The 27,512-nt window shown below is 47.6% G+C and overlaps 1 protein-coding gene across 3 annotated transcripts in view; it reads left to right on the top strand.

Annotated features, from left to right (window-relative positions):
- Positions 1-24,920, top strand: part of LOC137642776 (uncharacterized) — a 29,075-nt gene extending 4,155 nt beyond the window's left edge. For all 3 annotated transcript variants that reach the window (XM_068375625.1, XM_068375624.1, XM_068375626.1), the window contains exon 2: positions 22,005-24,920. In XM_068375625.1, coding sequence (XP_068231726.1) covers positions 22,009-23,409 — 1,401 coding nt within the window. In that variant the 5' untranslated portion in view covers positions 22,005-22,008 and the 3' untranslated portion in view covers positions 23,410-24,920. The remainder of the gene's footprint in view (positions 1-22,004) is intronic.
- The last annotated feature ends 2,592 nt before the right edge of the window (positions 24,921-27,512 follow it).

The raw sequence follows: 27,512 nt of genomic DNA, 5'->3' as shown, positions 1-27,512 counted from the left end.
TAAAAGAACACAACACACTGTTGATTTCAGGAAAATTATGCTGATTTTCTCAGAATTATTTCCTGACAATTTTACTTCTTTAGCTCCTCACTCCCCTCCATCGGTGTTTACAGTTGGTTTATCTTCAAAAACATCAAGGTTCACTAAGATGGTTCTCTCACGCTCTTCTAAGAGAGCATTAAAATTAATGGAGAACTGGATGCAGTCTAAGAGAGTTGTAGGAAAGACAAAATTCTCTTTTCCACCAGCCAAGTTAGCTTCCAAGTCCAGTATTTGGTATGAAACAGGAGGTGTCTTAGGTTTGGGAGTTCCTGCCTCTGCTCAGGGCGACTTCTCAAGTTTGGTGGACTCTTCTCGACGCTTTCCTATGAGGAGAACTAAGACCTTCTGGTCCATAACTGAATTCGACCATCTTCTTAAAGGTATATATAGAGCCTTTGAGGTTTTTAATTTTCTTGACTGGTCTATGGGTACCTTGGGAAAGAAAGTCTCTGCTCTAAAGGACCCTGAGACTCCTAATCTTATTCATATTATGTCCTGCATGGACAAAGCTGTAAGAGACGGTTCAAATGAATTGGCAGCCTTATTCACAGCAGGGGTGGTCAAGAAGCGAGAGACCATGTGCTCTTTTATCTCTGTGGGGGTCTCTCCATTCCAGAGGTCAGGGTTGCTCTATGCTCCTCTTTCTCCTTCTCTTTTCCCTCAGGAACTGGTAAAGGAGGTAGCTTCTGCCCTCACTCAAAAGGCTACTCATGATCTGGTCGCTAAGTCGGCAAGGAAGGTCCTTCCAACGTCCTTTTCTACTCGTGGGTTCAAGGATGATTCTACTTTTCCACAAACGACAAAGTTTTTTTCGAGGAAAGACAGTCGGCAGAAGTAGCTTCAGACCTGATAGTAGAAGGACCAGAGCAAGAAGAGGTTCTAGGTCAGGCAGGAGCAGAGTCTGACTGTCTGTACCTTCAGACCTGGGAGGAAAAGGGAGCAGACCCATGGTCTGTCCAAGTTTTAAAGAAGGGTTACAAAAACCCTTTCATCTCAAAACCCCCGTTGATTTCAAACGTGGTGGATCTTTCTCCCAAATACAAGGAAGAAGTAAAGAGGCAGGCCATGCAACTCAAAATGTCCCTCTTGCTGGAGAAGGAGGCGATAGAGAGGGGGGGGGACTTAGAATCACCAGGCTTCTACAACAGGCTATTCCTGGTTCCCAAGAGCTCGGGAGAATGGAGGCCAGTCCTGGGCGTAAGCGCCCTCAACAACTACGTCCAAAAGACGAAATTTACAATGGAATCCCAAAGTTCAGTTCTTGCGGCAATAAGGAAAGGCGACTGGATGGTCTCATTAGACCTCCAGGATGCTTATTTTCATGTTCCAATTCACCCAAGTTGCAAATGTTATCTAAGGTTTGTCTACAGGAAGGAAGTATTCCAATTCCGGGCCCTATGCTTCGGCCTTACTACCGCCCCTCTGATATTCACAAAGATCATGATGAATGTGGCAAGCATGCTCCACTCGAGAGGCATCAGGGCCTCCCTGTATTTGGACGATTGGCTACTAAGAGCCCCATTATTCAATCGCTGTCTGGAGGACTTGCGTCTAACAATGAGTCTGGCGAAGGAGTTAGGACTGCTGGTAAATGTAGAGAAGTCTCAATTGATCCCTTCACAGAGGATTCTGTATTTGGGGATGGAGACTCACAGTCTGACTTTTCAGGTTTTTCCATCACCCAAAAGGATTCAGTCAGCTCTCCTAAGGATTCGTGCCTTTTTAAAGAAGGAGCTTTGTTCAGTAAGAAAGTGGATGAGTCTCCTGGGAACCCTCTCCTCACTGGAACAATTCGTGTGTCTGGAGAAGTTCAATTTACGACCCCTTCAGTTCCATCTCAATTGTCATTGCAACAAGGAGAACAGTCTAGACAAAGAGAGCATTCCTCTTATGGACCAGATAAAAGAGTGCCTGTGTTGGTGGAACAACTTAGACAGACTCCAGGAGGGTCTCTCTTTGGAACAGAAGAGCCCAGCCTAGTGTTGTTTTCCGACGCCTCGGACTTGGGGTGGGGAGCAACACTGGGAAAGTCAGAGATTTCGGGTCTGTGGTCAAATCAGCAACTAAGTCTCCACATCAACCAGAAGGAACTGTTGGCAGTCCTATTAGCTCTCAAGGGGTTCGAGAATCTAGTACAAAACAAAGTTATCCAAATCAATGCGGACAATACCACAGCTTTGGCATACATAGCGAAGCAAGGAGGAACGCATTCCAGGCCTCTTTACAAGTTAGCAAAAATGCTTCTCATTCGGGCACATCAAAGAAATATTTCCCTATTAACAAGATTCATTCAAGGGGAAAGGAATGTGAGGGAAGACAGCCTCAGCAGGAGGAACCAAGTTCTCCCCACAGAGTGGACACTGCATTTAGAGGTATGCAAGAAACTTTGGCGTTTATGGGGTCGTTCCCTGATGGATCTATTTGCAACCTCAAAGAGCAAAAGACTAGAGAATTACTGCTCCCCAGTTCCGGATCTCGAAGCGTCGCACATAGACACGTTCCTGATGGACTGGTTACATTTAGATCTGTATGCCTTTCCACCTTTCAAAGTGCTGCACAAAGTTCTGCAAAAGTTTGTGTCTCCCCAGGGAACCAGATTGACGTTGATAGCCCCATTCTGGACGTCAAGAGGTTGGTTCACAAAGGTACTGGAATGGATGGTGGACATCCCAAGAAGCTTGCCATTGAGAATAGATCTTAGACAACCACACTTGGCAAGAAACCATCTAAATCTCCCAGTTCTACTTCTGACTGCCTTCAGACTATTGAAAAACTCGCAAGATCTAGAGGATTTTCGAAGGAGGCAGCCAAGGCTATTGTTAGAGCAAGGAGAACTTCAACTATCAGAGTGTACCAATCCAAGTGGGAAGTTTTTAGAGAATGGTGTAAAACAAACTCAATTTCTTCTTCCAGTACCCCTATAGCTCAAATTGCCGATTTCTTTCTAGAACTTAGAAGAAAGAACAATTTCTCCTCCTCTACCATTAAGGGATATAGGAGTATGTTGGCAATGGTCTTTAGGCATAGGCAATTAGACCTCTCGAATATTAAGGACCTTCAGGATCTGCTTAGATCCTTTGAAACCTCTAAAAAACATCAACAAGATTCACCAGCCTGGAATTTGGACGTAGTTTTAAAATTTCTTATGAGTGACAGATATGAACCCCTGAGCTCTGCTTCTTTTAAAGATCTGACTCTAAAGACTCTTTTGTTCCGTAACCGAAATACAAACCACGCTATTTACAAAGGGTTATTACTTTTAGCGTAGCTGAAATGGCGAGCCATTAGAATTTAACGAGGGTGTATTACCCCCGCGCTAGTTAGCGGGGGGGGGGGGGGGGGTAAGGGGAGTGGTAGCTAGCTACCCCTCCTCCCCCTCACACACAGGTGAATACTCACTTTTAACTTTTGGCTCGGACTGTGACAGACGTCTCTGTCTTGGTCCTCGCTTGGCAGCCATTGTCTGTTTTGTCTTTACTTAATCGCTTACTTTTCTTTTACTCAATATATATGTAAACATGTTTTCATGTTTGTATATATATTTGAGTATAGAAATAAGTAAGTTTCCTTTTCAGATGTGTGTGTGTAGTGTACGATATCTACGTGGAGGCCTCGGCAGTTAGGCCACCACGGCGTATTTTATGGGTGGCGATCGAGTTTGACTTATGTCTTTCTCTCTCTCTCTCTCTTGAGGTCGTTCACCCTTTTACTACGTGTTACTACGCCCTTGTAGCCTAGCTTCCTTTCCGTGTGGGGGGTTGCTACGCCGTACGTTTGTATCAATTAGTTATGAATCTAATTGTAGTTGTTTTTTGTTTTTCAGCTTGTAGAACGATTCCTTTTTAGATTACATAATTACATAGTTACATAATTATAATTGTTATAATTCTGTTTTGGTTACAGCTCTCCTTCCGCAAGTGTAAGTGATTGTGAGGGCACGTGCCTGTTTTGTAATTCTTGTTCCTTTCCCTCGGGATTCCTCTTCGGAGCCTTCCCGGGGGAATGAATGTGTACTAATATTATTTGTTTTATTTTTTACAGTTACCGATCTAGTTCGTTTCTGTAATATAGCAACGGTGTGAGCTGTCTGGTTGAGTCCTGGGGATTCGGCTGTTGCTGCCTCCCCCCTTGTATTTTCGTCAGGGGCGTGTCTCCTTCTACTGGTAGTACTCCCGTGTCGACGGACAGCTCTCCAGTTCATTTTAGAACAGTCAGGAGGCTTGCCTCCTTGGGCGGATAACTTTCCTTCCGAGGGAAGTTTTTCCTGTCCAGGCTTGAGTTTTTCCCCTTTTGGGGGGTTCTTCTCTTGCCTTTTTTTCGTGCGACTACCTATGCTCTTGGTGCTGAGCGGTCGCACCTGCAGTTTCGCTCAAGGGGCTGGGCAACTGCAGGAGCTCCTCTTCGGAGGATTGCTCCTTTTAGGTCACTGGCTGACCGGTCTCTTCCACGAAGTGTTTCTCTTTCGTTCGCGAGAGAGTACACTCATAGAGACTCCTCTTCGGAGGTTTCTTCTGTTGCTGTTGCTGTTGGCCCCCCTCGCCGTAAGGCCCTCCGTCCGCCTCGTCGTAAGGGCCTCTCATCTCCCTATAAGGGTGCTATAGGCGCCCTTTTGGATCTCCGTTTGCAGCCTACAACTCCTTTTTCTCGATCTTCCGCCTTGGTGCAGATGGACAGCAGTCTGATCTCGTCTTCCGACGGGCAACGGTCATCCTGACGGACAACGGTCTGCCCGACGGACAGCGGTCTTCCGACGGACATCAGTCTCCCTGCGGACAACGATCCCTTCGGGGCAAAGGGTTGCCCCCACGGGGGTTCTTCCCTTGCGTGTCAGGGTTTCCCTGCGCGCCCTTCTGCTCATCAGCGCTCTCCTGTTCGTCAGCGCTTTCAAGATGATCTTCCCTGCGGTTCCTGTTACGTGCCCTGTGCGCCCACGTTCGCCCTCGCGATCTAGAACTTCGGTTCAGGTCGGGGTCAAGGACTCTTTTTCTTTGCGCAGGCTTCCACGCGTAGCCTTCTGCTCGTCAGCGATCATCAGCTCGTCAGCGATCATCAGCTCGCCAGCGATCATCAGCTCGTCAGCGATCATCAGCTCGCCAGCGATCTCCGGATCGCCCACGTGTGTTACAGCTGGCACGCCAACGTTCTCCAACACTTCTGAAGGAACATGGTTCGCCAGCTACTAGCTCACCTCCGCATGCTGATCGCCATCGCACGTCCCTCAACTGCGGATGCTGATCGCCATCGCGCGACCCTCAACTACGGATGCTGATCGCCATCGCGCAACCCTCAACTGCGGATGCTGATCGCACGACCCTGCATGATCGCCCGCTTACGCATGCTGCTCCTCATCGCACAACCCTGAACGATCGCCCTCCTGCGGATGCTGATCACCATCGCACCCTTTCACGCGATCATTCACCTGCGCTTGCTGCTCGCCATCGCACAACCCTGCACGATCGCCCGCTTACGCATGCTGCTCCTCATCGCACAACCCTGAACGATCGCCCTCCTGCGGATGCTGATCACCATCGCACCCTTTCACGCGATCATTCACCTGCGCATGCTGCTCGCCATCGCACAACCCTGCACGATCGCCCGCTTACGCATGCTGCTCCTCATCGCACAACCCTGAACGATCGCCCTCCTGCGGATGCTGATCACCATCGCACCCTTTCACGCGATCATTCACCTGCGCATGCTGCTCGCCATCGCACAACCCTGCACGATCGCCCGCTTACGCATGCTGCTCCTCATCGCACAACCCTGAACGCTCGCCCTCTTGCGGATGCTGATCACCATCGCACCCTATCACGCGATCATTCACCTACACATGCTGCTCGCCATCGCTTACCATCACGCGGTCATTATCGCCAGCGATCTTCTTCACCTACGCGGCAGCACGATCCCTCGCCGTCGCGCCATCGCTTGCGTTCGTCGTCTCGGACACGTGTTCATTTACCTGCCCACCCTCACGCCCACTCGCCTGCGCGCCCGCGTGAACGCTCGCCTGCGCGCCCGCGCGATCGCTCGCCTGCGCGCCCGCGCGATCGCTCGCCTGCGCGCCCGCGCGATCGCTCGCCTGCGCGCCCGCGCGATCGCTCGCCTGCGCGCCCGCGCGACCGCTCGCCTGTGCGCCCGCGCGACCATTCGCCTTTGAGCGACCGTTCGCCCTCGCGCGACCATAGTTCGCGGCGAATTCCACAGCCGGTGGTAGCAGCAGGGACGCGTGGTCCTAGACGGCACTCGGGATCACCTCCATCCAAGCACAGGTTGGTAGTGCAGGACGAAGACAGGTCAGTACAGCATTCTTCCCCACCTTCTTTTCAGGCAGGTACCGTCGTGTCCACTCCAAAGGATCGCCTGATCCCTTTCACCTTAGCAAGGATTTCGGACTCTGTGTCCTTGGAGCAGCAGACATGGTTTGGTCCGCTGGCACGGGCGTTAATGAGGGTTATGAAACCAGCACTCGCCGGCCAGGGTAACAAACCAGCGGCTGTCTCTCCTACGCTGAAGAGAAAGAGAGGAGTGGACTTCGTGGTGACTTCCCCCAGGGCGAAGTTGGTTCCCAAGAGGTCGGTCTCGAGGGTCCCCTCTCCTGCACGAGTACTCTCTCCTTCTCCCGCCCTGGAAGGATTTTTGGCGGGGGGCTTTCCGTTCAAGATTTCTCCATCGGACAAGGGGTGACTGCTTACCTCTTCCTCTGGGAGCTTACCAGGTTCTTTCCCCCCTCGGTTACGGCCGAGGTTTGGTTCAAGGAAGCTACAGGAAGATCAAGGGTACTTTCCTCCTCTCGAGCTCAGGCACCTTGGCCTTTCGTCGTTAAGTATCTACTTGCGGACAAGCTCGATGTTGTACCATCTGGACGCGCTGACTGAAGGCTTCCTTCGGGTGTCTCATCTGTGGAGGTCGACGGCCTCAGACACTCTTCCATCCTTGAGAAGAGTTTTGTTTGTGCCCAAGGACAGAGACTTAGACAGCTGCTGTGCGGAGTAAATCGACTTCCGGTTTCACTCCTCCAAGGCGCTTTCTTCCAGACTCTGCAGGGCTCCAGCGCCCTTTTCTTTCAACCACGTCGGCCTAAGTTATCGGCTACGACAACTGGGACAAGGTGTCCAATTGCAGTTTCCTCCTGTCAGGAACAGATGGCACGGGAGACTCCCCCGGGGGGGCATAGTCCTAAAAGGAGTTCACGAACTCTAGGATTGCAGGTTTTTTCACTGGGAGGATGCTTAAGGTTACTCATCCGAATGACAGCTTCCCGATGCCCATTCCCGCACAATCTCTGTGAGTAGCCAAGGATATCGCGCCTGCCGTCTCTGTCAGCGAATTCAGTGTCTCTGAACCTCTATGCCATAGCGTCAGCAGAGTTGCCCGGTTGGGCAGAATGATCCATACCTTAGGCGAAGGTCTTCCTTAGGATCATCGACGGCTTCACCCCCGGCCCCCTCAGTCGATCCTTTCTTGTAAGGAAGGATCTGAGAGGGGATGTCCATAGTCGACCTCTCAGCCCTGATCAAGTTTGTCGAACAAACTTCGGCCAGCGTAGACCAGCAGAATCGATCAGACTGGTAACGAGGCGACAGGACTCCTTTAACCCTGGATCGGAAGGACGGGTACTTTCAGTTTCCATTCCATCCATCTTCCAGGGTGCGCGTCGAATTCAGCCTAGACTGCAAGTATTCCTGCTTATGATGCAGTGTGGCTATCCCGCCGTGGCATAGCAGGTTTGTTTCCCTAGAGAACTCTCCCTGCCTTCCTCTTGGCCGCTCAGGTGCAGGCTTCCGCCTCCTCTGCTGTTTGGAGGGCTGGTCAACTCTGGTAGGCTCGGGTTTCGACCTTCTTCAGCGCCGGGACAAGCTTCCGGATGCTGACCATGAGTGTGGGCTCATGGTATTTTGCTTGGAGCCTTCTCTTTCTCTGCCTCAACATTTGGAGTATCTGGCCATGATATTGAGTCAACCGCCTTACCACATTGGAAACCCCGCTTCTCGTCCGTCCAGCGAGGTTAAGCAATGTCGGTACTTGGATGGGTGACCACCTGGGGACGCCAGATTCTGTTACCACATCCTCCGAGCCTTCTTTCGGTTGACTGTGGCAAGACCGAGGAGAGTCGCAGTACCTGTTCTCAGTCAAGCAGAGCTTTCAGCCCTACCTTGGAACGTTTCCTAGTTCTTCTTTCCTCATTGACCCGTCTATAGTCCGAACGGTCGCCTCAGGATAAGTTCCATGTGGGGCGATCCAAGTTCCGGTGGCTTCAGGCAATGTTTAACCGGACTCCCTGGCCCTATGGGACCAGCGGAACTATTAAACCTGCAATGGGTGTTGACCTATGGAGCCTCTTGATGGTAGTGGATATTCTCGTCCTTTCCCCACATTCTTGATGCGGTTCTCAGACTCGTCAAAGGAAGGGGGGGGGGGCATGTTCCGGTCCAGGCCTATGGTCAAGACCTGAAGGATACCTCTCCATCATTCAGGCAGGCTTAAGGGCCTTAGTCTGGCCCCTCTTCAGATCCTACAGCTCCTGCCAAGTCGCCCCGTTGCGCGTCGACTTCATTCTAACCAGCAGGGGATGCATTTTCACACCTTCACATCTTGCAGTAGAGATACCGGGATGATTGAGATTCTCTCAATTCCACCATCGACTCTCTCATTCCAGGCAGGGGAATGTTTCTCTAAGACTATCCGAGCAGAGCCTCATAGAGAGAGTGTACCTAGGGGTCTTTGACCTTGGGTAACCAGCAAGTGCTGGTCTGGGGGACCTGATCGCGACACCTTGGAACCTCAAGCTTCCGCTAGTCTTCCCCCCAGTCTCAGACCCCGAGACTCTGGCAAGATGCATTCCGGTGATGGTGGGATAACTTCGACGCCTGCGTCTTCCCTCCTTTTTGTCTGCGGACAATGGGCCTCAACAAGACCAGGTTGTCTGTCAACCTTTCAATGGGAGAGCTCCACTGGGACTACGCGCAGAACGGTTTCTGGTACGGAGGTCGCGTCATCTGCGATAGTCATCCACAGGGGTCTCCCAGGCAAAGTGAAGAGTCTAAGGTGGTTGGTGCCGTGGGAGATATACCTCTTCCCGTGAGGCCTCTTCTCCAGCAATAACGGTCTTATTGCCTTTCGGCGGGAGGAAACTCCTTTCCGCTCTTGGCAATGAAGCCTGTCGCTCAGCCTTTCCCTGACCTTCAGGCTTAAAGGAATAACTTTTTCCTGCCCGCTGGATCTATCCTCGCTCATGCGAAGCTACGATCGTCCCTGCCCTAGTCGGAGGAAGACCTCCAACTTGGAGCATGGCTCGGACTTTTAGTCCTTTAAGAGATCTTCTCAAGACCCTTTTACGACAGGCCTCGGATTGTATTCCGCCTTGGGTCTTCTGCTCACTCTGGCCACGGCCAGTGTGTAAGCAATCTTCTTGGTCTCTTACTACTCCCCCCTTTCTAAGGAAGAAGGGAAGGCAACATTCAGGCTAGCTCCTGAGTTGTTGGCTAGACTCAGAATCTGAGGGTCCCGACCCTTCGGTCCGATTCATTCAAGATTTCGAGTCTCCATTCTGTGTCTGATGTCCCAAGACCTTCTCTTTCTTGCCAGTAAGGAATCGAGAGGTTAGCGCTGGGAACAGCTGCAGTTTGTCCTCAGTTGCAGCCGATTTGGGAACACAAGAAGGACATGGGGGGAGAGTCACCAGTATACCTCTTCAGCCCGGACTCAAGGACATTCATCTCGACCTGTCTTCAGACCCTCCCCCGTCACGTCGCCCTACAGCACGATGTTGGATACATCGCAACGTCCCTCGCCTTCGAGTAATACTACTCTGTGACGCAGGTGCTACAAGCTGGAGTCTGGAAGCGTCTGATGACCTTCGCAGCCCGCTTCCTGCAGGGCGTGACCCACAGGAGTCTCGATACGTTTTCTATCGCTCTGTGGTGGCTACACAACAGCTGGTCTAACCTCAGGCTCCTTTTTGGACAGGTAGCAGAAGGTTGAGGGCATTGTTATCAGGTTTTAGTCTGCATGAACGAAAGAAGTATGTCTGGCCCTTACTTCTTTCTTCATCATCCCCTCTACGGGGAAGCAGCATCCTGGTCTCTGCATAGCTGACCTCGAACCTCTGCAGGTAAACCATGCTTCCTTGTGTTCCGAGTATTGAGTCAATACTGTCGCGTCCCCCATACCCTGACGAGGTGGTATTGGGAACGTCCTAACCCAGAGTTCCTTCTGGAACTCCAGGTCAACTGCCTAAGACGGGTCACACTTCTTCCTTCACACACAAGCTCACGTAGGCCACATGGTTCCTTGCGGAGCAAGGAACTTGTGAGGTGCAGGGACTCCTTTTCTCGAGTGCGACTCACTCGGATTCTGAGTCCCCGGGTAAAGCCAAAGCCAGTATGGCTGGGGACTTTCCACCCTTCCTAAGGGATAAGTCACCCTTTGTAAATAGCATGGTTTGTATTTCGGTTACGGAACAAATGACAAATTCGAAGATAATTTGTATTTTTCCTAACCATACAAACCTTAGCTATTTACACATATTTGCCCGCCAGCCCTGTCCCCCAAGACAAGTCCTACCTCTAAGTGAAAGTGAGTATTCACGTGTGTGTGAGGGGGAGGAGGGGTAGCTAGCTACCACTCCCCTACCCCCCCGCTAACTAGCGCGGGGGTAATACACCCTCGTTAAATTCTAATGGCTCGCCATTTCAGCTACGCTAAAAGTAATAACCCTTTGTAAATAGCTAAGGTTTGTATGGTTAGGAAAAATACAAATTATCTTCGAATTTGTCATATTTTTAGTAAGCCTAGCAACAGCTAAACGGGTCAGTGAGGTTCATGCTTTTAGTAAAAACGTTGGTTTTAGAAACGGGAAAGCTATATGGTCCCTGCAGCTTAATTTTCTAGCCAAAAACGAACGTCCTTCTCACCCTTGGCCAAAATCTTTTGAAATTGTTAATCTCTGATTTGGTGGGCGACGAAATAGAGAAGGTTTTTTGTCCTGTTAGAGCATTAAGAGTATATTTAGACAGGACTAAAAGTTTAAGAGGCAGTTCAGACGCTCTTTGGTGTGCTGTAAAAAAGCCTTCTTTACCTATGTCAAAAAACGCCTTATCATATTTTATAAGAATTTTAATTAAAGATGCTCACGCACAGTGTAGTGAGGCAGATCTTAAACTCTTAAAAGTTAAAACTCATGAAGTTAGAGCAGTGGCAACTTCTGTAGGCTTTAAACAAAACTGTTCTCTGCAAAGTATAATGGATACAACGTTTTGGAGAAGTAAATCTGTATTCGCACCACATTATTTAAATCGTGTCCAGACTCTTTATGAGGACTGCTACACTTTGGGACCATTCGTAGCAGCGAATGCAGTAGTAGGTGAAGGATCTACCACCACATTCCCTTAAATCCCTAGTACCCTTTTTCCCCTCTTGGAACTTGTACAGTATAGATTTATAGGATTGGAGGAAATTGTTAGACAATCTTCCGCAATCTTTGATTGAATCAGGTAGTCAATTGTTCCTTGAGAGCGCCCGGAACAAGGATTTGTTCCGTAACCGAAATACAAACCACACTATTTAAATAGGGTATTACTTTTGGCGTAGCTGCACTCACCCTCGCATTGACAGCCTTAATCTTTTTTGCTTTCTCTTTCAGTTTGTGTGTTTGGAAGTTGGCCTCTCTCCTTATCATGCGGAAATGCCCTGGTTTACCCGATCGCCCTTGTGGGACTTGTATGTCGGCGGTCGAGACGGACCCTCACACCTTGTGTCCGTTCTGCAGAGGTCAACGGTGTGATAAGGATAAAGTGTGCAGTGCGTGCAGGGAGTGGTCTACCTCCCAGTGGGAGAGGTTTTCCCGGCGACGGAAGAAGAAGTCTAAGCGGGATCTTTCTCCTTCAAGGGTTTCCTTGAAGAAGGAAAATTCCAAGGACTCTTCTTCCATTGCCCGGACCTCCTCCGTAGCTCCCGCTCGATCGGTCTCTCGTGAGAGGCTGTCGAGTGGTAGCGTAGGCCGTTCTTTTGTTGACCGACCTCGGGGTTCGGGAGAGGGAGTTGTCTCCTATAGCGAGGCAGCTCCTCCTCCTCCTCCTCCGGGGGAGGATTTATCTGTTTCTGTTTATAATGATGATTTATTGCAGCTTTGGGCTTCCTTGGGGCTTAAGGGTTCGCCCTCCAGGGAAGCCCCATTTGACTTGATCCAGTTGGGCGCAGCTGTCAAACAGTCGCCGGTGATAGCGGAGATTGACCCTCTGTCTATCGTCGACGTTGTTGTGGCAGAGGCTTCCGATGGGTCGGGTCAAACCCCTGCCTTGGGTGCTGATGTTGCTGAAGGCTCAGTTCCCCCCTCCGAACATCCTTCGAGGGAGGAGCTGAGTCCAACGGTCTCTCCTGCAGGTGATTCTCCCCCTCGGGGGAGTACACTGACAGAGACTCCTCTTCAGAGGACCGACGATGGTGTTCCTGCTCCCAGAGGACGTATCCGTCGCAAGGCTCGCCCTCTTCGCCGTAGAGGTCTTCCTTCTCCCCACAAAGAAGTTAGGAGGCGCCTCTTCAGCTCCTCGCCCTCGCCATCCCCCGCAGAGGATCCTCCTCGTCGTGAGTCGACCGTTGCAGCCGCATCTTTGGACCTCTCTGCAGATCATTCGCGATTTCCTACGCCTGCCAGACTTGCTGATCCTCCTTCACCGTTCGTGGCAGCTGATGCGCAGTGGGCGCCCTCGCACCCCGTTATCCAATGGGCACCGGTCCCTTCGGGGCAAAACGGCTTGTCTCACAATGTGAGCAAGTCCCTTAAGTACCAGGTTTTACCTGTGCGCGACTTACGTGCAAGCCTTCTCCTGTTCCTGCTGTTGCTGAGTCTTCCTGTGCCGGAAACAACGCGCCAGCGATTTCCTATGGCAGAGTCGACATGTCAGCGGTCTCCTGCTCGCCATCGATCTCCTGCTCGCCAGCGCTCTCCTGCTTGCAAGCGCTCTCCTGCGCGTCAGCGATCTCCTCCTTGCCAACGCACATCTGCGCGCCCTGATCCTGATACGCGGCCTGCGCGCCCATAATCTCCAGCTCGCCAGTGAACTTGCCCTGCGCGTCAGCACGTAACTACTGTACGCGCCCACGATCTTCGGATCTTGGCGTAGGAAGGAAGCCTCATCCTTCGCCTTCTCGCGAGCGTTCACCTGTGTGCCTTCGGAACTCGCCCTCTCGCCAACCCTCGTCTATGCGCCATCGCTTGCAGTCACCTTCGCGCCCACAGGTTCCAGCTCCTACCGTGCGCACTTCCAGAGGTGGACGGGACACGACGCGCCCACGAGCAGTCTCCTTCACGCGCTTCTAAGCCTGCTGACCCTGCGCCCCATCTGTCTTCTCCAGATCGCGCACCTGCACGCTAGCGATCTCTGGCGCGTCCGCGAGCCCCATCGCCTGCGCACCATCACTCTCCAGCACGCCCACGCGCCTGCTCGCAGATCACCTGTGCGCCCACGCGCCTGCTCGCAGATCACCTGTGCGCCCACGCGCATCCTCACCTGTGCGCAGTCGCTCACCTACTCGCCCTGCGCGCCATCGCTCGCCCGCGCTCCGTCGTTCACCTACGCGCCGTATTCTCCTGGTCGCCAACACTCGCTCATGTGCACCCTCGTCCACATGTGCGCGAACGTTCTACCGCGCGCGAACCTGGGATTGTTCCATCGCGTGAACGACAGCGCGAGCCCAAGTGCGATTCCCTCTGGGTTTCGCAACGCGAGCTTCCTAGCGGGTCTTCAGGAGCGAGAGCAGTCAGGTTGACCATCTTCTTCACGGTCCCCCCCCCCACAAGCGCAGAACGGCGCGCTCGCAGGAGGGGAGGTCTCCAGAGAGGTCTAGGCACCAATCTTCTTCCCTTTCTTTTCAGGCAGGCCCTGTGGTATCTACTCCGAAGGATCGTCCGATCCCGTTCCCTCCAGCGGGAGTCTCTGACACTGCGTCTGTCAGTAAGCAGCCATGGTTTGGGTCCCTTATCAGAGCTGTCTTCCAGGCTGTTAAGCCTGCCTTCGCTGATTTGGGTCTCAAACCAACGGCAGCTCCGACCCCACTGAAGAGGAAGAGAGGAGTAGAGATCGGGGTGACTTCTCCCAGGGTCAAACTGGCTCCTAAGAAGTTCGTAAGGAAGGCTCCTTCCCCCCCCCTCAGACGTTCTCTCCTTCTCCTGTGGACGAAGCTTTTCCGTCCTCGGGAATCTACCGAGGTGAGACCTTCTCCCACTGCACCCATGGGAGAAACCCCACCGCGAGTAGGAGAGTCGTCCCGTGTTGGGGCGGAGAAGAGCCCTCAGACTTCGTTGCTGGAGTCCTGCATCCTTCCTAGGAGGGAACCAAAGGACTCGAAGACTATCCCGAAGTCTTCTTCCAGGATTTGACCAGAGCCAGCGAGACCGCAGGAGAACGTCCACGTGTCCCCCCAAGTAGAGCATCTTGGGACAGGAGACTTTGCTGCCTGTTCACCAGGAGGAGAGCAGCAAGAGTCAGAGCTTGCCTTCTGGCAAGTCTTGACTCGGATGAGGCATCTCAATGGGTTCAAGGACCCTGAGATCGCCCCTCGTGAGGGCAAGGACACGGTCCTGGACCGAGTCTTTGGCACTCAGAAACCCACTAAGGCAAGTGCGGCTTTGCCTTGGTCCCAAGGGGTGAAGAGTGCCAGGGATAAGGTTGAGGGCCAGCTTTGAGGCTCGAGGTGAGGATGGCAGGTTTATCCTTGCCAAGATTCTTGGACATGATGTGTCTTACTATGTGAGCGGGATTTTTAGATTTATTTCAGAAGCAGGTCTTCTGAAAACTATTTAACTATTGTAATGACTTCTTAATTTTTATGGTTTTAATCGAATTCTTTTAATTTTCATATACAGTAAATGGTAACGGCGTCAATGACCTTAGATGTCAGGATGCCAGAAAACTTTCAATCAATCAATCAATCAATCTCCGAGCTCGCCTCCTCCAGCCGTTCCACTGCTGGCAACAAGCTTCTCCCACCTCCTTGTGTCCAAGAGAGGAGGTATTTTGAGATCATGGAGGAGTTTTGTTTAGCTCTTCCACTCCACCACTCTGTGGAAGAGCTTACCAGGGGAGTCTCTCTTGAGAGACACTCCAGCCGGCAAGTGACATTTTCGGCAACAGAGATCCTGAGTCAGGAGAAGGTCGCAAAGTGTGCCATGCAGGCCACTTCGTGGCTGGACGTCCGGCTGAGGTCTCTGGGCATCCTGCTGCGATCCGAGGATCTGTCCAAGGAGAGCACCAGGAAGGCCCTGGAGACCTTCCTCCTTTCGGGCACACGCACCATTGAGTTTCTGGCCCACCAAGTCTCGAACTTGTGGGCAAACTCGATCCTGAAGCGACGTGATGCGGTGACCGAGAGTTTCCACTTGAAGGTCCCAGTCGTGGATGTCTGCAAGCTCAGACACTCTTCCCTCCTGGGAAAGAGTTTGTTTGAGCCCAAGGATGTGGAACAGGTGGCTGAGAGGTGGAGAAAATCGAACCAGGATTCTCTTCTCCAAAGGGCTCTTACAACAAAGCCCTACAGACCTCCAGCACCTCAACAACCTCGCCAGTCCAAGACAACGAAACCGGCAGCGGCAGCAAAGACGATGGGTCCAAGCGGCAGCCCTTTCCTGTCAGAGACAAGAAGGGCAAAAAGTCCTCCAGGGGAGGCAAGAATCCTAGAGGGAGCGGCCGAGGCCGCAAACGCTAGGATTGGCAATCCCCCTGCATGTCCACCAGTGGGGGGATGCCTGAAAAGTTGCGCATTCAGGTGGCAGCAACTCGGGGCCGATATCTGGACGATCTCCGTGATCAGTCAGGGATATCGCGTCCCGTTCATAACATCTCTCCCTCCCCTGACAGCGAATCCAGTGTCGTTGAGCTCCTATGCCATGGGATCGGCAAGGGGGCTAGCCCTACGGGCAGAAGTCGAGACCATGCTGAAGAAGGATGCTCTCCAGGAGGTCTTCGACGGCTCCCCAGGCTTCTTCAGTCGACTCTTTCTTGTAAAGAAGGCGTCTGGAAGCTGGAGACCAGTCATCGACCTCTCAGCTCTGAACAAGTTTGTCAAACAAACTCCGTTCAGCATGGAGACAGCAGACATGGTCAGATTTGCAGTGAGATCGCAATACTTCATGTGTACACTGGATCTGAAGGACGCGTAGTTCCAGATCCCAATCCATCCGTCTTCCAGGAAGTACTTAAGATTCAGCCTAGACAACAAGATCTACCAGTTCAAGGTGCTGTGTTTCGGTCTCTCCACAGCACCCCAGGTATTCACCAGAGTGTTCACCCTGATCTCTTCGTGGGCACACAGGATCGGCATCCGTCTCCTCCGTTATCTGGACGACTGGCTGATCCTGGCAGACTCAGAATCGACCCTTCTTTGACACCGAGACAAGCTTCTGGGAATTTGCCAAGATCTAGGGATCATGGTAAATCTCGAGAAGTCTTTTCTGCTTCCATCTCAACGACTGGTATATCTAGGCATGATATTGGACACTAATCTCCACAAAGCCTTTCCATCAGACGACAGGATAGCAAGGCTGAGGAGGGTCGCAGATCCTTTTCTCAGACGAGAAGAGCTTCTAGCCCAATCGTGGTTACGTCTTCTAGGTCACCTTTCCTCCTTAGCCCGTCTAGTTCCAAACGGCCGCCTCAGGATGAGATCCCTACAATGGCGGCTCAAGTCCCAGTGGAATCAAGGCCACGATTCCCCGGACATTCTGGTCCCTACGGGTCCTGCGGAACGGACGGACCTTCAGTGGTGGGTGACACACGAAAACCTCCGAAAGGGAGTGGATCTTCTCGTCCTCCCCCCGGATTTGATGTTGTTCTCGACGTTTCAAAAGAAGGGTGGAGGGCCCACGTTCTGAACCACAGGACCTCAGGCCTATGGTCAGAATCAGAAAAGTGCCTCCACATAAATCTGTTAAAGATGAAGGCCGTAAATCGGGCGCTTCAACAGTTCCAACAAACCCTGGCGGGTCACTCCGTGGTGGTGATGAGCGACAACACCACGGTAGTGGCTTACATCAACAAGCAGGGAGGTACCTTTTCACAACAGCTATCCCATCTTGCAGTAGAGATACTGAGATGGACCGAAGTTCACTCGTTTCCACTATCGGCTTGCTTCATTCCAGGCAAAAGGAATGTGCTCGCTGACAGTCTGAGCAGAGCATCGCAGATAGTGAGTACCGAGTGGTCTTTGGATCCTCTAGTAGCCAAGAAAGTCCTGACTTTGTGGGGTTCCCCGACAGTGGACCTGTTCACGACAGCATTGAACTTCAAGCTTCCACTGTACTGTTCCCCAGTCCTGGACCCCAAGGCACTCTGGCAAGATGCCTTCCAACAACGGTGGGACAACATCGACGTTTTTGCCTTCCCACCGTTCTGTCTGATGAGGAGGGTACTCAACAAGACCAGACTGTCGTTCAACCTCTCGATGACTCTCATAGCTCCGCTTTGGCATGACGCGGAATGGTTCCCTGACCTTCTGCATCTCCTTACGGAGCCTCCGAGAGAACTCCCTCCACGACACGAGCTACTCAAACAACCACACGCTAACATCTTTCACAAAGCCGTAGCTTCGCTTTGGCTTCACGCCTGGAGACTATCCAGCATCTCCTCACAGAGAGAGGCTTTTCGCAACAAGTTGCGGAAAGGATGTCTCAGCATCTGTGAAAGTCATCCGCAGGAGTCTACCAGGCAAAGTGGAGTGTCTTCTGTGGTTGGTGTCATGGAAGGGGTATCTCTCCCCTCGATGCCACTATTCCAGCAATAGCGGAGTTTCTTGTGTATTTGCGGGAAGAAATGCGCCTTTCAGTCTTGGCAGTAAAAGGCTATCGCTCAGCCTTAAGCCTAGCCTTCAGGCTGAAAGGAATTGACATTTCCTCCTTGCTGGAACTTTCTCTACTCATACGAAGCTACGAGCTTACCTGCCCTCAGTCGGAAGTGAGACCTCCTCCATGGAACGTGGTTCGAGTCCTCAGGTCTCTTAAGAGACCTCTGTTTGAACCATTACGCCAGGCTTCTGATTGTCACCTGACTTGGAAGACTGTGTTCCTACTCGCATTGGCCTCGGCCAAGCGAGTCAGCGACCTTCATGGTCTCTCGTACGACGTCGCCCATTCAAGGAGATGGGGGAGGTAACGTTCGGGTTCGTCCCTGAGTTTGTGGCTAAGACTCGAAATCTTGGGATTCTGGACCCACGGTTCGACTCCTTCCGGATTTCGAGTCTCCGTTCTGTAACAGATGACCCAGACTATCTCCTACTGTGCCCAGTAAGGAGTCTGAGGCTCTATCTTAAGAGAACAGCTGCAGCTCGTCCTCGAGTGCGAGCATTGTTTGTGAGCACAGGAAGGACGAAGAGGAGGGTCACTAAGAACACCATCTCAGCATGGATTCGCAGGGTCATCCACCATTCCCTGAATCCAGACCCTCCTCCGTCACGTCGCCCTAGAGCACATTATGTCAGAGGCATCGCTACGTCCCTGGCATTCAAGAGAAACTTCTCAGTGACGCAGGTTCTACAAGCTGGGGTCTGGAAGCGTCAAACGACCTTCACAGCCCACTACCTGCAGGACGTGACCCACAGGAGGCTCGATACGTTCTCTATCGGCCCTGTGGTGGCTGCACAACAGCTGGTCTAAACCTCAGGCACCTTAATGGACAAGTAGCAGAAGGTTGAGGGCATTGTTACCCGGTTTTAGTCTGCATGAATGAAAAAGTATGCCTGGCCCTTACTCTTTTCTTCATCCTCCCCTCTCTTGGGGAAAGCAGCATCCTGGGTTCTCTGCACAGCTGACCTCAAACCACTGCAGGTAAACCATGCTTCCTTGTGTTCCTAGTATTAAGATAATACTGTCGCGTCCCCCATACCCTGACGAGGTGGTATTGGGAACGTCCTATCCTAGATTTCCATCTAAAGGATTCCAGGTCAACTTCCTAGGACGAGTCACACTTCATTCCTTCACACACAAGCTTACGTAGGCCGCACGTTCCTTGCAGAGCAAGGGATTTGCGAGGTGCAGGGACTCCTTATCTCGAGTGCTACACACTCGGATTCTGAGTCCCCGGGCAAAGCCAAAGCCAATAAGGCTGGGACTTACCACCCTACCTAAGGGTTAAGTCACCCTATTTAAATAGCGTGGTTTGTATTTCGGTTACGGAACACATGACAAATTCATAGATAATTTGTATTTTTCCTAACCATACAAACCTTAGCTATTTAATCATACTTGCCCACCAGCCCTGTCCCCCAAGGCAAGTCCTACCTCTAAGTGAAGTGAATCAGTTCACCGGTGAGTGAGGGGGGAGGAGTAGCTAGCTACCCCTCCCCTAACTAGCGAGGGGGTAGTTAACCCTCGTTATAAATCTAATGGCTCGTCATTCAGATACGCCGAAAGTAATACCTTATTTAAATAGCAAAGGTTTGTATGGTTAGGAAAAATACAAATTATCTACGAATTTGTCATATTGGTAGAGGTCCTGTCATGTTATAGGTAAGTCACCGTTTGACAGCTCTTAAAGTTCTTCAGCCCCCTTGGTGGGTCACTGGTTCTCAAGGACAGCAGACTTATGATTGCAGAGAGCCATTGAAGTCGGCGTCCTAAATAGATACGAACCCTTAAGCAAAGTTTTTGTTTTATAAACTCTTAAGTGAAATTCCATTAATCTTGCTGTCTCTGACCCGCCAACAAGGGTGTCAATCAGCTATTATATGTAACCAGCGGTTAAGTTTAAATGTTTAAAAATGATATTTTCATAATAAAATAAATTTTTGAACATACTTACCCACTGGTTATATAACTTAAAATGCCCCCCTTCCTCCCCTCTAGAGGCCTATGGGCATAAAAAAATCTGAGACTAGGAGGGATAGTTCGGCCTAGCTAGTGTTTACCTGGCATATAGATGCGATGGGCACGAGTTTTGAATTTTCTGCCGGTCAGAAAGAATAAAGCTATTATATATAACCAGCGGGTAAGTATGTTCAAAAATTTATTTTATTATGAAAATATCATTTTGTGTGGGAGAATACAGAAAACGAGATGTCTAACCAAAACACACCAGTAATTGTAATAAAAAAACATTGGTTACCTATAGCAAAATCAATTAATTGTAATGAAACTGTCAAACACTGGAGCTTTTGTTTTCCAAACTTTCAGATGCATAGAAAACAGGATTTTCTCTCCCATTTCCCATGGATTCGAGTCCTTTGTAGCAGTCGTCATCATACTATAAATACCTTGTTTCTTCATTGGGTTATTGATATATTGGTTTTTGCTGTGCCATATTCTTGCTTCGCTTGCGATTAAGCATTATCTTATTGCTCCCATGTTCCGGTAAGTGGAACATGTTTCACTTTGCGCGTTAGCCCCGTGGAATAGTAATTCAGCGTTAATTATCAGTTATACAAAGCAAAGGGGTAAATCGGCAAATATTTCTGTAACCTTTTGGTTATCCACTTTACTAACCTTAATACTTCTTGGTAGCACTGAATGTTCACATAGGAACCTATTCACTACTTCTGGAGTGCCATTATAATGTCCACAAAACCTTCTAATAACCTTAAAATATGGGAAGCAATAGTTACTGCACGTCTGAACAATAGAATCCATGGCAGATAACTGACGCACTTTTTTAGAAGGGCATATGAATTCCTAAATCACAGTTGATTGGATAATCTTTAAACAAAGCAACCTTCAGCCTTTTTACCGCATTTATAACCAAAAACAAAGGACGATCAGGCATTTTTACCCATAATGCATAGGTTAGTGAGCGCCATGCTGTCTTCAGGTAACATATTCAAAAGATTGAATTCCTTCTGGAGTTAATTTTTATTCCAGACTAAATTCTGTCATTAGTTCCACAAGATCATTTTTGGTTCCCATATTTATCCTTTCTCTACTTTCACTCTTTTGAGGACTTCAGGTAGGACATGCTCTCTCTCTCTCTCTCTCTCTCTCTCTCTCTCTCTCTCTCTCTCTCTCTCTCTCAGGTACAGTGAGTTATGAAAAATGCCATCTCTGCTGACTCAGACCAGTTATTTTTAAGGCTTACATACGTAAGAGAATATTTTGTTGTGTACTGTATATTGTGTATAAAAATATTTATAACTTCAGAACCAGAGTTTATTCCTATTCATCATCCCCAGCAGTATTAGGAGCTATGGTTTCTATACATACTTTTCTAACAGCATATTGTACCTTCTTTCTTTTTTGCCCTTGTCAAATGCTCTTATGGCTTAATCTATCGATATTTAAAAAGTTTGTGTTGAATTCTTTTTTTTTTTTTTGTATAGAATAATACTAAAATTTTTAGCAGAAACTCATGACTTTAGTTAAATACCCATTGTTGAAGCCTGCTTTATTCTACTGCTAAATCAAGTGACACATGGATTACCACGTGTTATTACTTGGCACTGGGGGAACCATAGAAGCATTAAATGATGTACTGGGAGTCCTCTCTCTTCTGTAGAATATGTCTTGATATTTTAAAGCTGTGTAAAAATATTGAGTTTGTATATAATAGGTAAATTTTTTGAAGTTTCTCTTTCATTAGCATTTCTTTTTTAGCACAGTACTGTATTAGTAAATTTTGACAGAAGCTTTTATGTGAACTTCTTATTCTTTTAGAGTTACTAGTTTCACTAAGCAGTTTTGTTCATATCCAAACCATTATGCACACAGTATTTATAGAATATTGGCAGCTAATTGTAATTCACCAAATGCAGTGGTATTTGTTACCTGCTGTACTGATAGTGTTTATTGCATTTTTCCTGAATAGTTTTTTGCATAAGTAAAGATGAACCAATTTATCTTATAACATTGGCTTTATGAAGGTACAGTAGTAAAATACTTTGCTATGATTTTTAGATAATTGAAAATTGATAAAAAATTGATATGCAAGGGTAACCTCAACCTTGAGTTTATCCTTTGATTAATTTTTTTTTTTTAATTTCCATCTCAGATGAATGTCGAAACTCAGTGAAAAATCCAGGTGTTCCCATATATTTCCTCTGCAAGATCCTATAATTCTTCAACAAACTGATGGGACAATGCGTAAGTACCAACAGCTGGCGCTAACTATCACAGCAGTGGTGAGCCTTGTTGCATTCTTGTTTTATAAACATGAATATGAACGTCTGCGCTACACTTTAGAATACCTGGATACTTTCGGACAACCGCCATCCAACGATGAAGCGGCAATTCCTCATTGTGGGTTCAGTACAATTCACAAAGTATCGACCCCTCCCGCAGACTGGGTACAGGTCACGTCAGACCTAGAAGTATACTCCTCCTTTTTTGATGATCAGAAAGGAATGGGGGAGCCACAGATCAGAAGTATAGGTGCTGTAAGTAAATCCCACGAAGCTCCAACTTCACTGGATTGTTTGGTATGGTTTGAGTCTGAAGACCCTCCAGTTCATGGCTCTTGTTCTGTGGAGTATGCAGCAGAAAGATTTCATGGCCATGGTACCAGTGAAGAAGATATTGAAGTTATTCACATTTTGTGCTCGGCTGATGATAAAAGACTAATGCTGAGCAAAACGCCTTACATGATACAGTTCGTTGTGGATGGTGTAGAGCCATCAAAACCAATCTTCGTTCATGAAAGTGACAGTTTGAAAAGTGTCATTAACAAGTCTGCCGTGTGCATAGTTCCTGTTGAGTCTCCTGTCACCTCATTAAGTATTGTAGAGTTTATTGCCTACTATAATGTTATCGGTGTTGATAAGTTTACAACATACGGCACTGTTTTGACTCCTTTGGTAAGGAAATTATTAGATAAATATGGAGACGAATCTGGGCTAGAGTACGAAGAAAAACTATTTACTTCCTCCAAAACTTTTAAACTGACATCCCCTGTTATTAGGAAAGTTATTGAACTTGATTGCTTATATCGTCATCGTGATACCCATGAAAATGTTCTTGTTCTTGATCTTAATCAGTATGTCATCTTGGAACATAAGCCATCCCTTCAAGATACCCTAGTTGTTGTCCAGGGAAATCAGCGTCACAAACGAGATATCGCAACATTCCATTTGAGCAGTCAAGATGTATGCCTTGATAAAGAGCACACTAAACGTGGAACTATTCGCATGTCACAACAGACTCGTATGGTTGGCCAAATAGAAGAAAAAGGAATTGCTATTTTACGACCCCATGTTCTAACGGGCTGGAATATGGGCGAAAAAAGTGGTGGTCCTTCTAATTATCAACACGTGTCAGCTGCAACCATTGTTGTCTACCATTATGGTATATGTTTGGGTAATAGTAAACATGAGGACACCCATCATCTTCCCACAAAGAAGAGGTTTGTAGAAAAAATAGAAAAGTCCCTTTTGTATCGAAAATGGTTGATTTATCAGTGAAATACCAATTATTACTGTTTGTACTGAAAGGATTTAGCCCTTTGTTGAGAAAATAATGTATGCTGGTTGCTTAAAATGAGATAGTGTTAATTCAGTAAAGGCTATTTTCCAATTTATTTTAGTTGAAAACCAATGCTTTGCAAAATGAATTACAGTGTAGGCTAAGAAAAAGAAGGAATGAACATAGCTGTTAAATTATTAATAATTAGGCTCACACTGTGTCGCAGATCAAGTAAACATTGAATGTGTCTAGAAATCTACCAAAAAAAAAAATGCTTGGAAGCTAAAATGTAAGGAACAGTGAAGACTAAATCCATAAAATTGGTATAAAATACTGTAATTGATGTACTTTATATGTGTTCCTACGTATATACAAACCTTTTGTCTTTTGAAATAGGGAATGTCTTTAGCACTGCTGTAATGGCCATTGAAATCATAAACTAGGTAGTTAACAACAAATGCTGAGTGCGAGCGATTAGCTCCGTCCATTCTCCTGTCAAAAACTTCACTTTTGTCTTTGGCTACAACGAGTGTGGTTGTACTGCTGTAGCCTTTTGAATGCGGTTTAATCTTTTTCTCATACTTTTTAGTTTGAATGGTTGATATTGGCTTTGTGTTAATAAGGAAATGAAGCAGGAATGCGAGTGTAGGTTTTAAATCGGCTATAGATCTACTCTCTGCGCCATAGTGGCAGGATTGTTCACAATTATCTTCATTTACGGATTGTAGATTGTGGCTTCCTGTCAAGGCTGGTGTATTCACATAGGAGTGGAAGGGCTAAGTTTTCTCAAACATCATTCTTGCCAACACCCATGGAAATGTTGAAGAAACCTAATACTGTGGTCCTCATTAAGTTTGTTGTTTTCTAAAGCTTCGGGTTATACACCCTTTGCTTTTTTTCTAGGGAATATGCTTCAGGAGCAGGGAAAGCTCAGATCTACATCAGGGAGTTTTTTTAGGGTTGGTGAAGTGCTAGGTGATTGCTGCACTCTAACTTATCCTGGAAGCTCTTCCTTGCAGACCGCCGATGACGAGTGAACTATAGAGGGCTGTGTATCGCTGTCTGAAGAGGACTCGACATATGCCAGAGTGTTGGTGTCTTTTTCCTTTAGGGTTGTGGTGGCCTGATTGGTAACGTCTCTGCATGGTGTTTGCCAGACGGGGGTCAAGTCCCGCTCAGACTCTTTAGTGCCTCTAGCGTCTGCAACCCTACCATCCTTGTGAGCTAAGGTTTGGGGGAGTCTATAGGTCTATCTGCTGAGTCATCAACAGCCATTGCCTGACCCTCCCTGGTCCTAACTTGGATGGAGAGGGGCTTGGGCACTGATCATATAATATATATGGTCAGTCTCTAGGGCATTGTCCTGCTTGCTAGGGCAATGTTACTGTCCCTTGCCTCTGCCATTCATACATCCATACATATACCAAGGCACTTCCCCCAATTTTGGGGGGTAGCCGACATCAACAAATGAAACAAAACAAAAAGGGGACCTCTACTCTCTATGTTCCTCCCAGCCTGACAGGGGACTCAACCGAGTTCAGCTGGTACTGCTAGGGTGCCACAGCCCACCCTCCCCCGTTATCCACCACAGATGAAGCTTCATAATGCTGAATCATGAGCAACCTTTAAACCTTTAAACTGGCTAAATCAAGAATGAGATCTTAAAGAACACAGTCTCTTTCTGGCTTTGTGAGACAAAAGTGTGAACAAAGTGAGGGGTATGGATCCCACTTTGTCTCCAAAGAATCTATAGTCAAACAGGTGATGAAGGAGTTGGAAGTGCCCAACAACTTTCACAACCTCCTTCAATGGAGTATACCCACCAAATCCTTCATTACTTGTGTTCTTGCCCAGTGGTGGGAGCTCTTAGTACAGTAGTTGGGTAGTTAGCTCTGCTCTCATTTGGGACTGAAAGCATCTTTTCAATGGTAACATGGTTAACGTCAGTCTGAGGAAAGGTAGAATGACTGGCTTATCTCCTACTTCTTTCCTTCCCCTCACTTGGGGATGAAGCATTCATGCCATTACACTCTGGATCTGAAACTGATGCTGGTAAGCTACATTTCTGAGCATCATTTTTATTAGACTGGATATATAAGAGGTAGTTATCCCACATCATCCCTTTATGGAGAGGATGGTGAAATTAATACCTATCCATTTTCCATCATACTTCAGGTATTTCATTCCTGATTGCGTCTTCTTTTCGGTGGAAAAAGATTACGTCACAACCAAGGACAGGCCAGGTCTTATCAACCTACTCACCCCTATGATGGGGTGATAAGAGGTTGCTGGAGTCATCTTCCTTGGTATCATACAGGACAAGGGAGACTGGTATTTTTAGGGAAGAAAAAGAACCAACCAGTTTGGTTCTAGGGGTACAGTACTTCCTACCTACCAATAAGTGAATCTCCCTATTTTAAGAGAAGAAGGGTTTGTATACTTGTAAGAGCAAATGAGATTTTAAATGTAATTCATATTTTTCCTAGCTATACACCTTAATCACCCCTCTCAGTCCTTAGCCAAAGATTGCTAACTACTACTTAATGATTTCAACGGCAATTCCAAATCCATTAAAGATATTCCCTATTTTAAGGACTCTGGTTTGTATAGCTAGGGGAAGTAAAAGCTACTTTTATTTGTTATTCTTTTATGTCAAAACCAATTGGGTAAGTAGAAATTAATTAAGCTAGAAAAGGAAAGTGTGCAGGAGGTTGTCATAAAGCAGGAAGCTGTGATTATGTGTATTGTACGAATTTTATTGTTGGAAATCTCTTGAACATGTTCAAAGTAAAATAAATATTGACAGATTTGTCAATACAGTACGATTGCTATTGGAACATTTGTACTGATATAAAAGTTTTTGGCTACTCAATATTATGTGTTTTAGGAGATTAAGAATCTTGCACGTATAAATATAACGTTGAATATTATGCAGGGCTAATTTATATCCAGTGTTTCTCTTGGTGATCAACAATGAATGCTAAACAGTATACAACATGTTTACTGCAATACTGGTCTCTTTGTGAAATTAAGCCCCTTTCGGTGGGTATGTAGATGACTGGCAGATGACTATCGAGTGCCATTGGCTTATCACCTTCTTTAACCATGATTTGTACTTTTGTTCCCTGGTAATCTATTTGGATCAACGTTAGGTCACAAACAGACCCAAAAGTCTAACAGGTTGAGTAAGGGAAATACAGTGCTGTGAAATTTCCTGATCATTGTTGTTCGCAGAGATTCATTTTATCTTTGGAATAATGGAAATGTTTTGAAATTTTACTGTAAGTAATTTTTAGCACATTAAGTAGACATTTCTTGATTAAGTAATTCTTGCCCCGTCAAGCCATTCTTAAAGTATTCGTAAGGTAATTGTTGCCTAAATTTCAATGAATAATGAAATCATCTTTATCATTCATGGTTATGCTCTCTCATTCTCTCCCCAAATTATGGTGAGACACTAACCAATCGTTTTATTTACTTTATTATTGCTGTGTAGAAATCTTTTTCTTATTAAGCTTTTATATTTTTAAGAAATGAGAATGTTCTATATTATTGTGTTGCATATACATTGTTTTATGCGTTTGCTTAGAGTTACTTTTGAATGTTTCATGTAAATTTTATTTTAACAATACTTCTATCACACTTTCATGTTCTACTTGGTGCAGAGAACATAGTTTATTATTAACCCTTTTACCCCCAGGCTATTTGGAAATTTCCAACCCTTAACCCCCAGGGGGTTATTTTTTTCCCCAGCACATTTTGCTGTATATTTTTTTTTAAATTGTTCTAAAAGCCTTAATTTTTGTCATAGAGAGGTCAGGTTGGTCTCATTCTCTTGGAAAATGCCTGAACTTTCTTAGAAAATTATCAAAAATATGAAAAAAAAATTTTTTATAGCATTTTCTTGCAAGGACGGACTGGTACGTCCATGGGGGTAAAGGGATGGCTTTTGTGAAAAGTACCAGTACGTCCTTTGAGGGCAAAAGGGTTAACAAGTCAAGTAATAGTTATGACATCAGTGAAACCTTCTTTTCTAGAGCTATACTAGTCCTTTACATCTTTCCATTGTCTGGTTAATTCAGTTTGTCCCACCCTTCTTTTT

The sequence above is a fragment of the Palaemon carinicauda genome, chromosome 6 (assembly GCF_036898095.1).
Source record: "Palaemon carinicauda isolate YSFRI2023 chromosome 6, ASM3689809v2, whole genome shotgun sequence".
Classification (NCBI taxonomy): domain Eukaryota; kingdom Metazoa; phylum Arthropoda; class Malacostraca; order Decapoda; family Palaemonidae; genus Palaemon; species Palaemon carinicauda.
The sequence above is the reverse complement of the archived record's forward strand: the minus strand, read 5'-3'. Positions and strand labels throughout refer to the sequence as shown.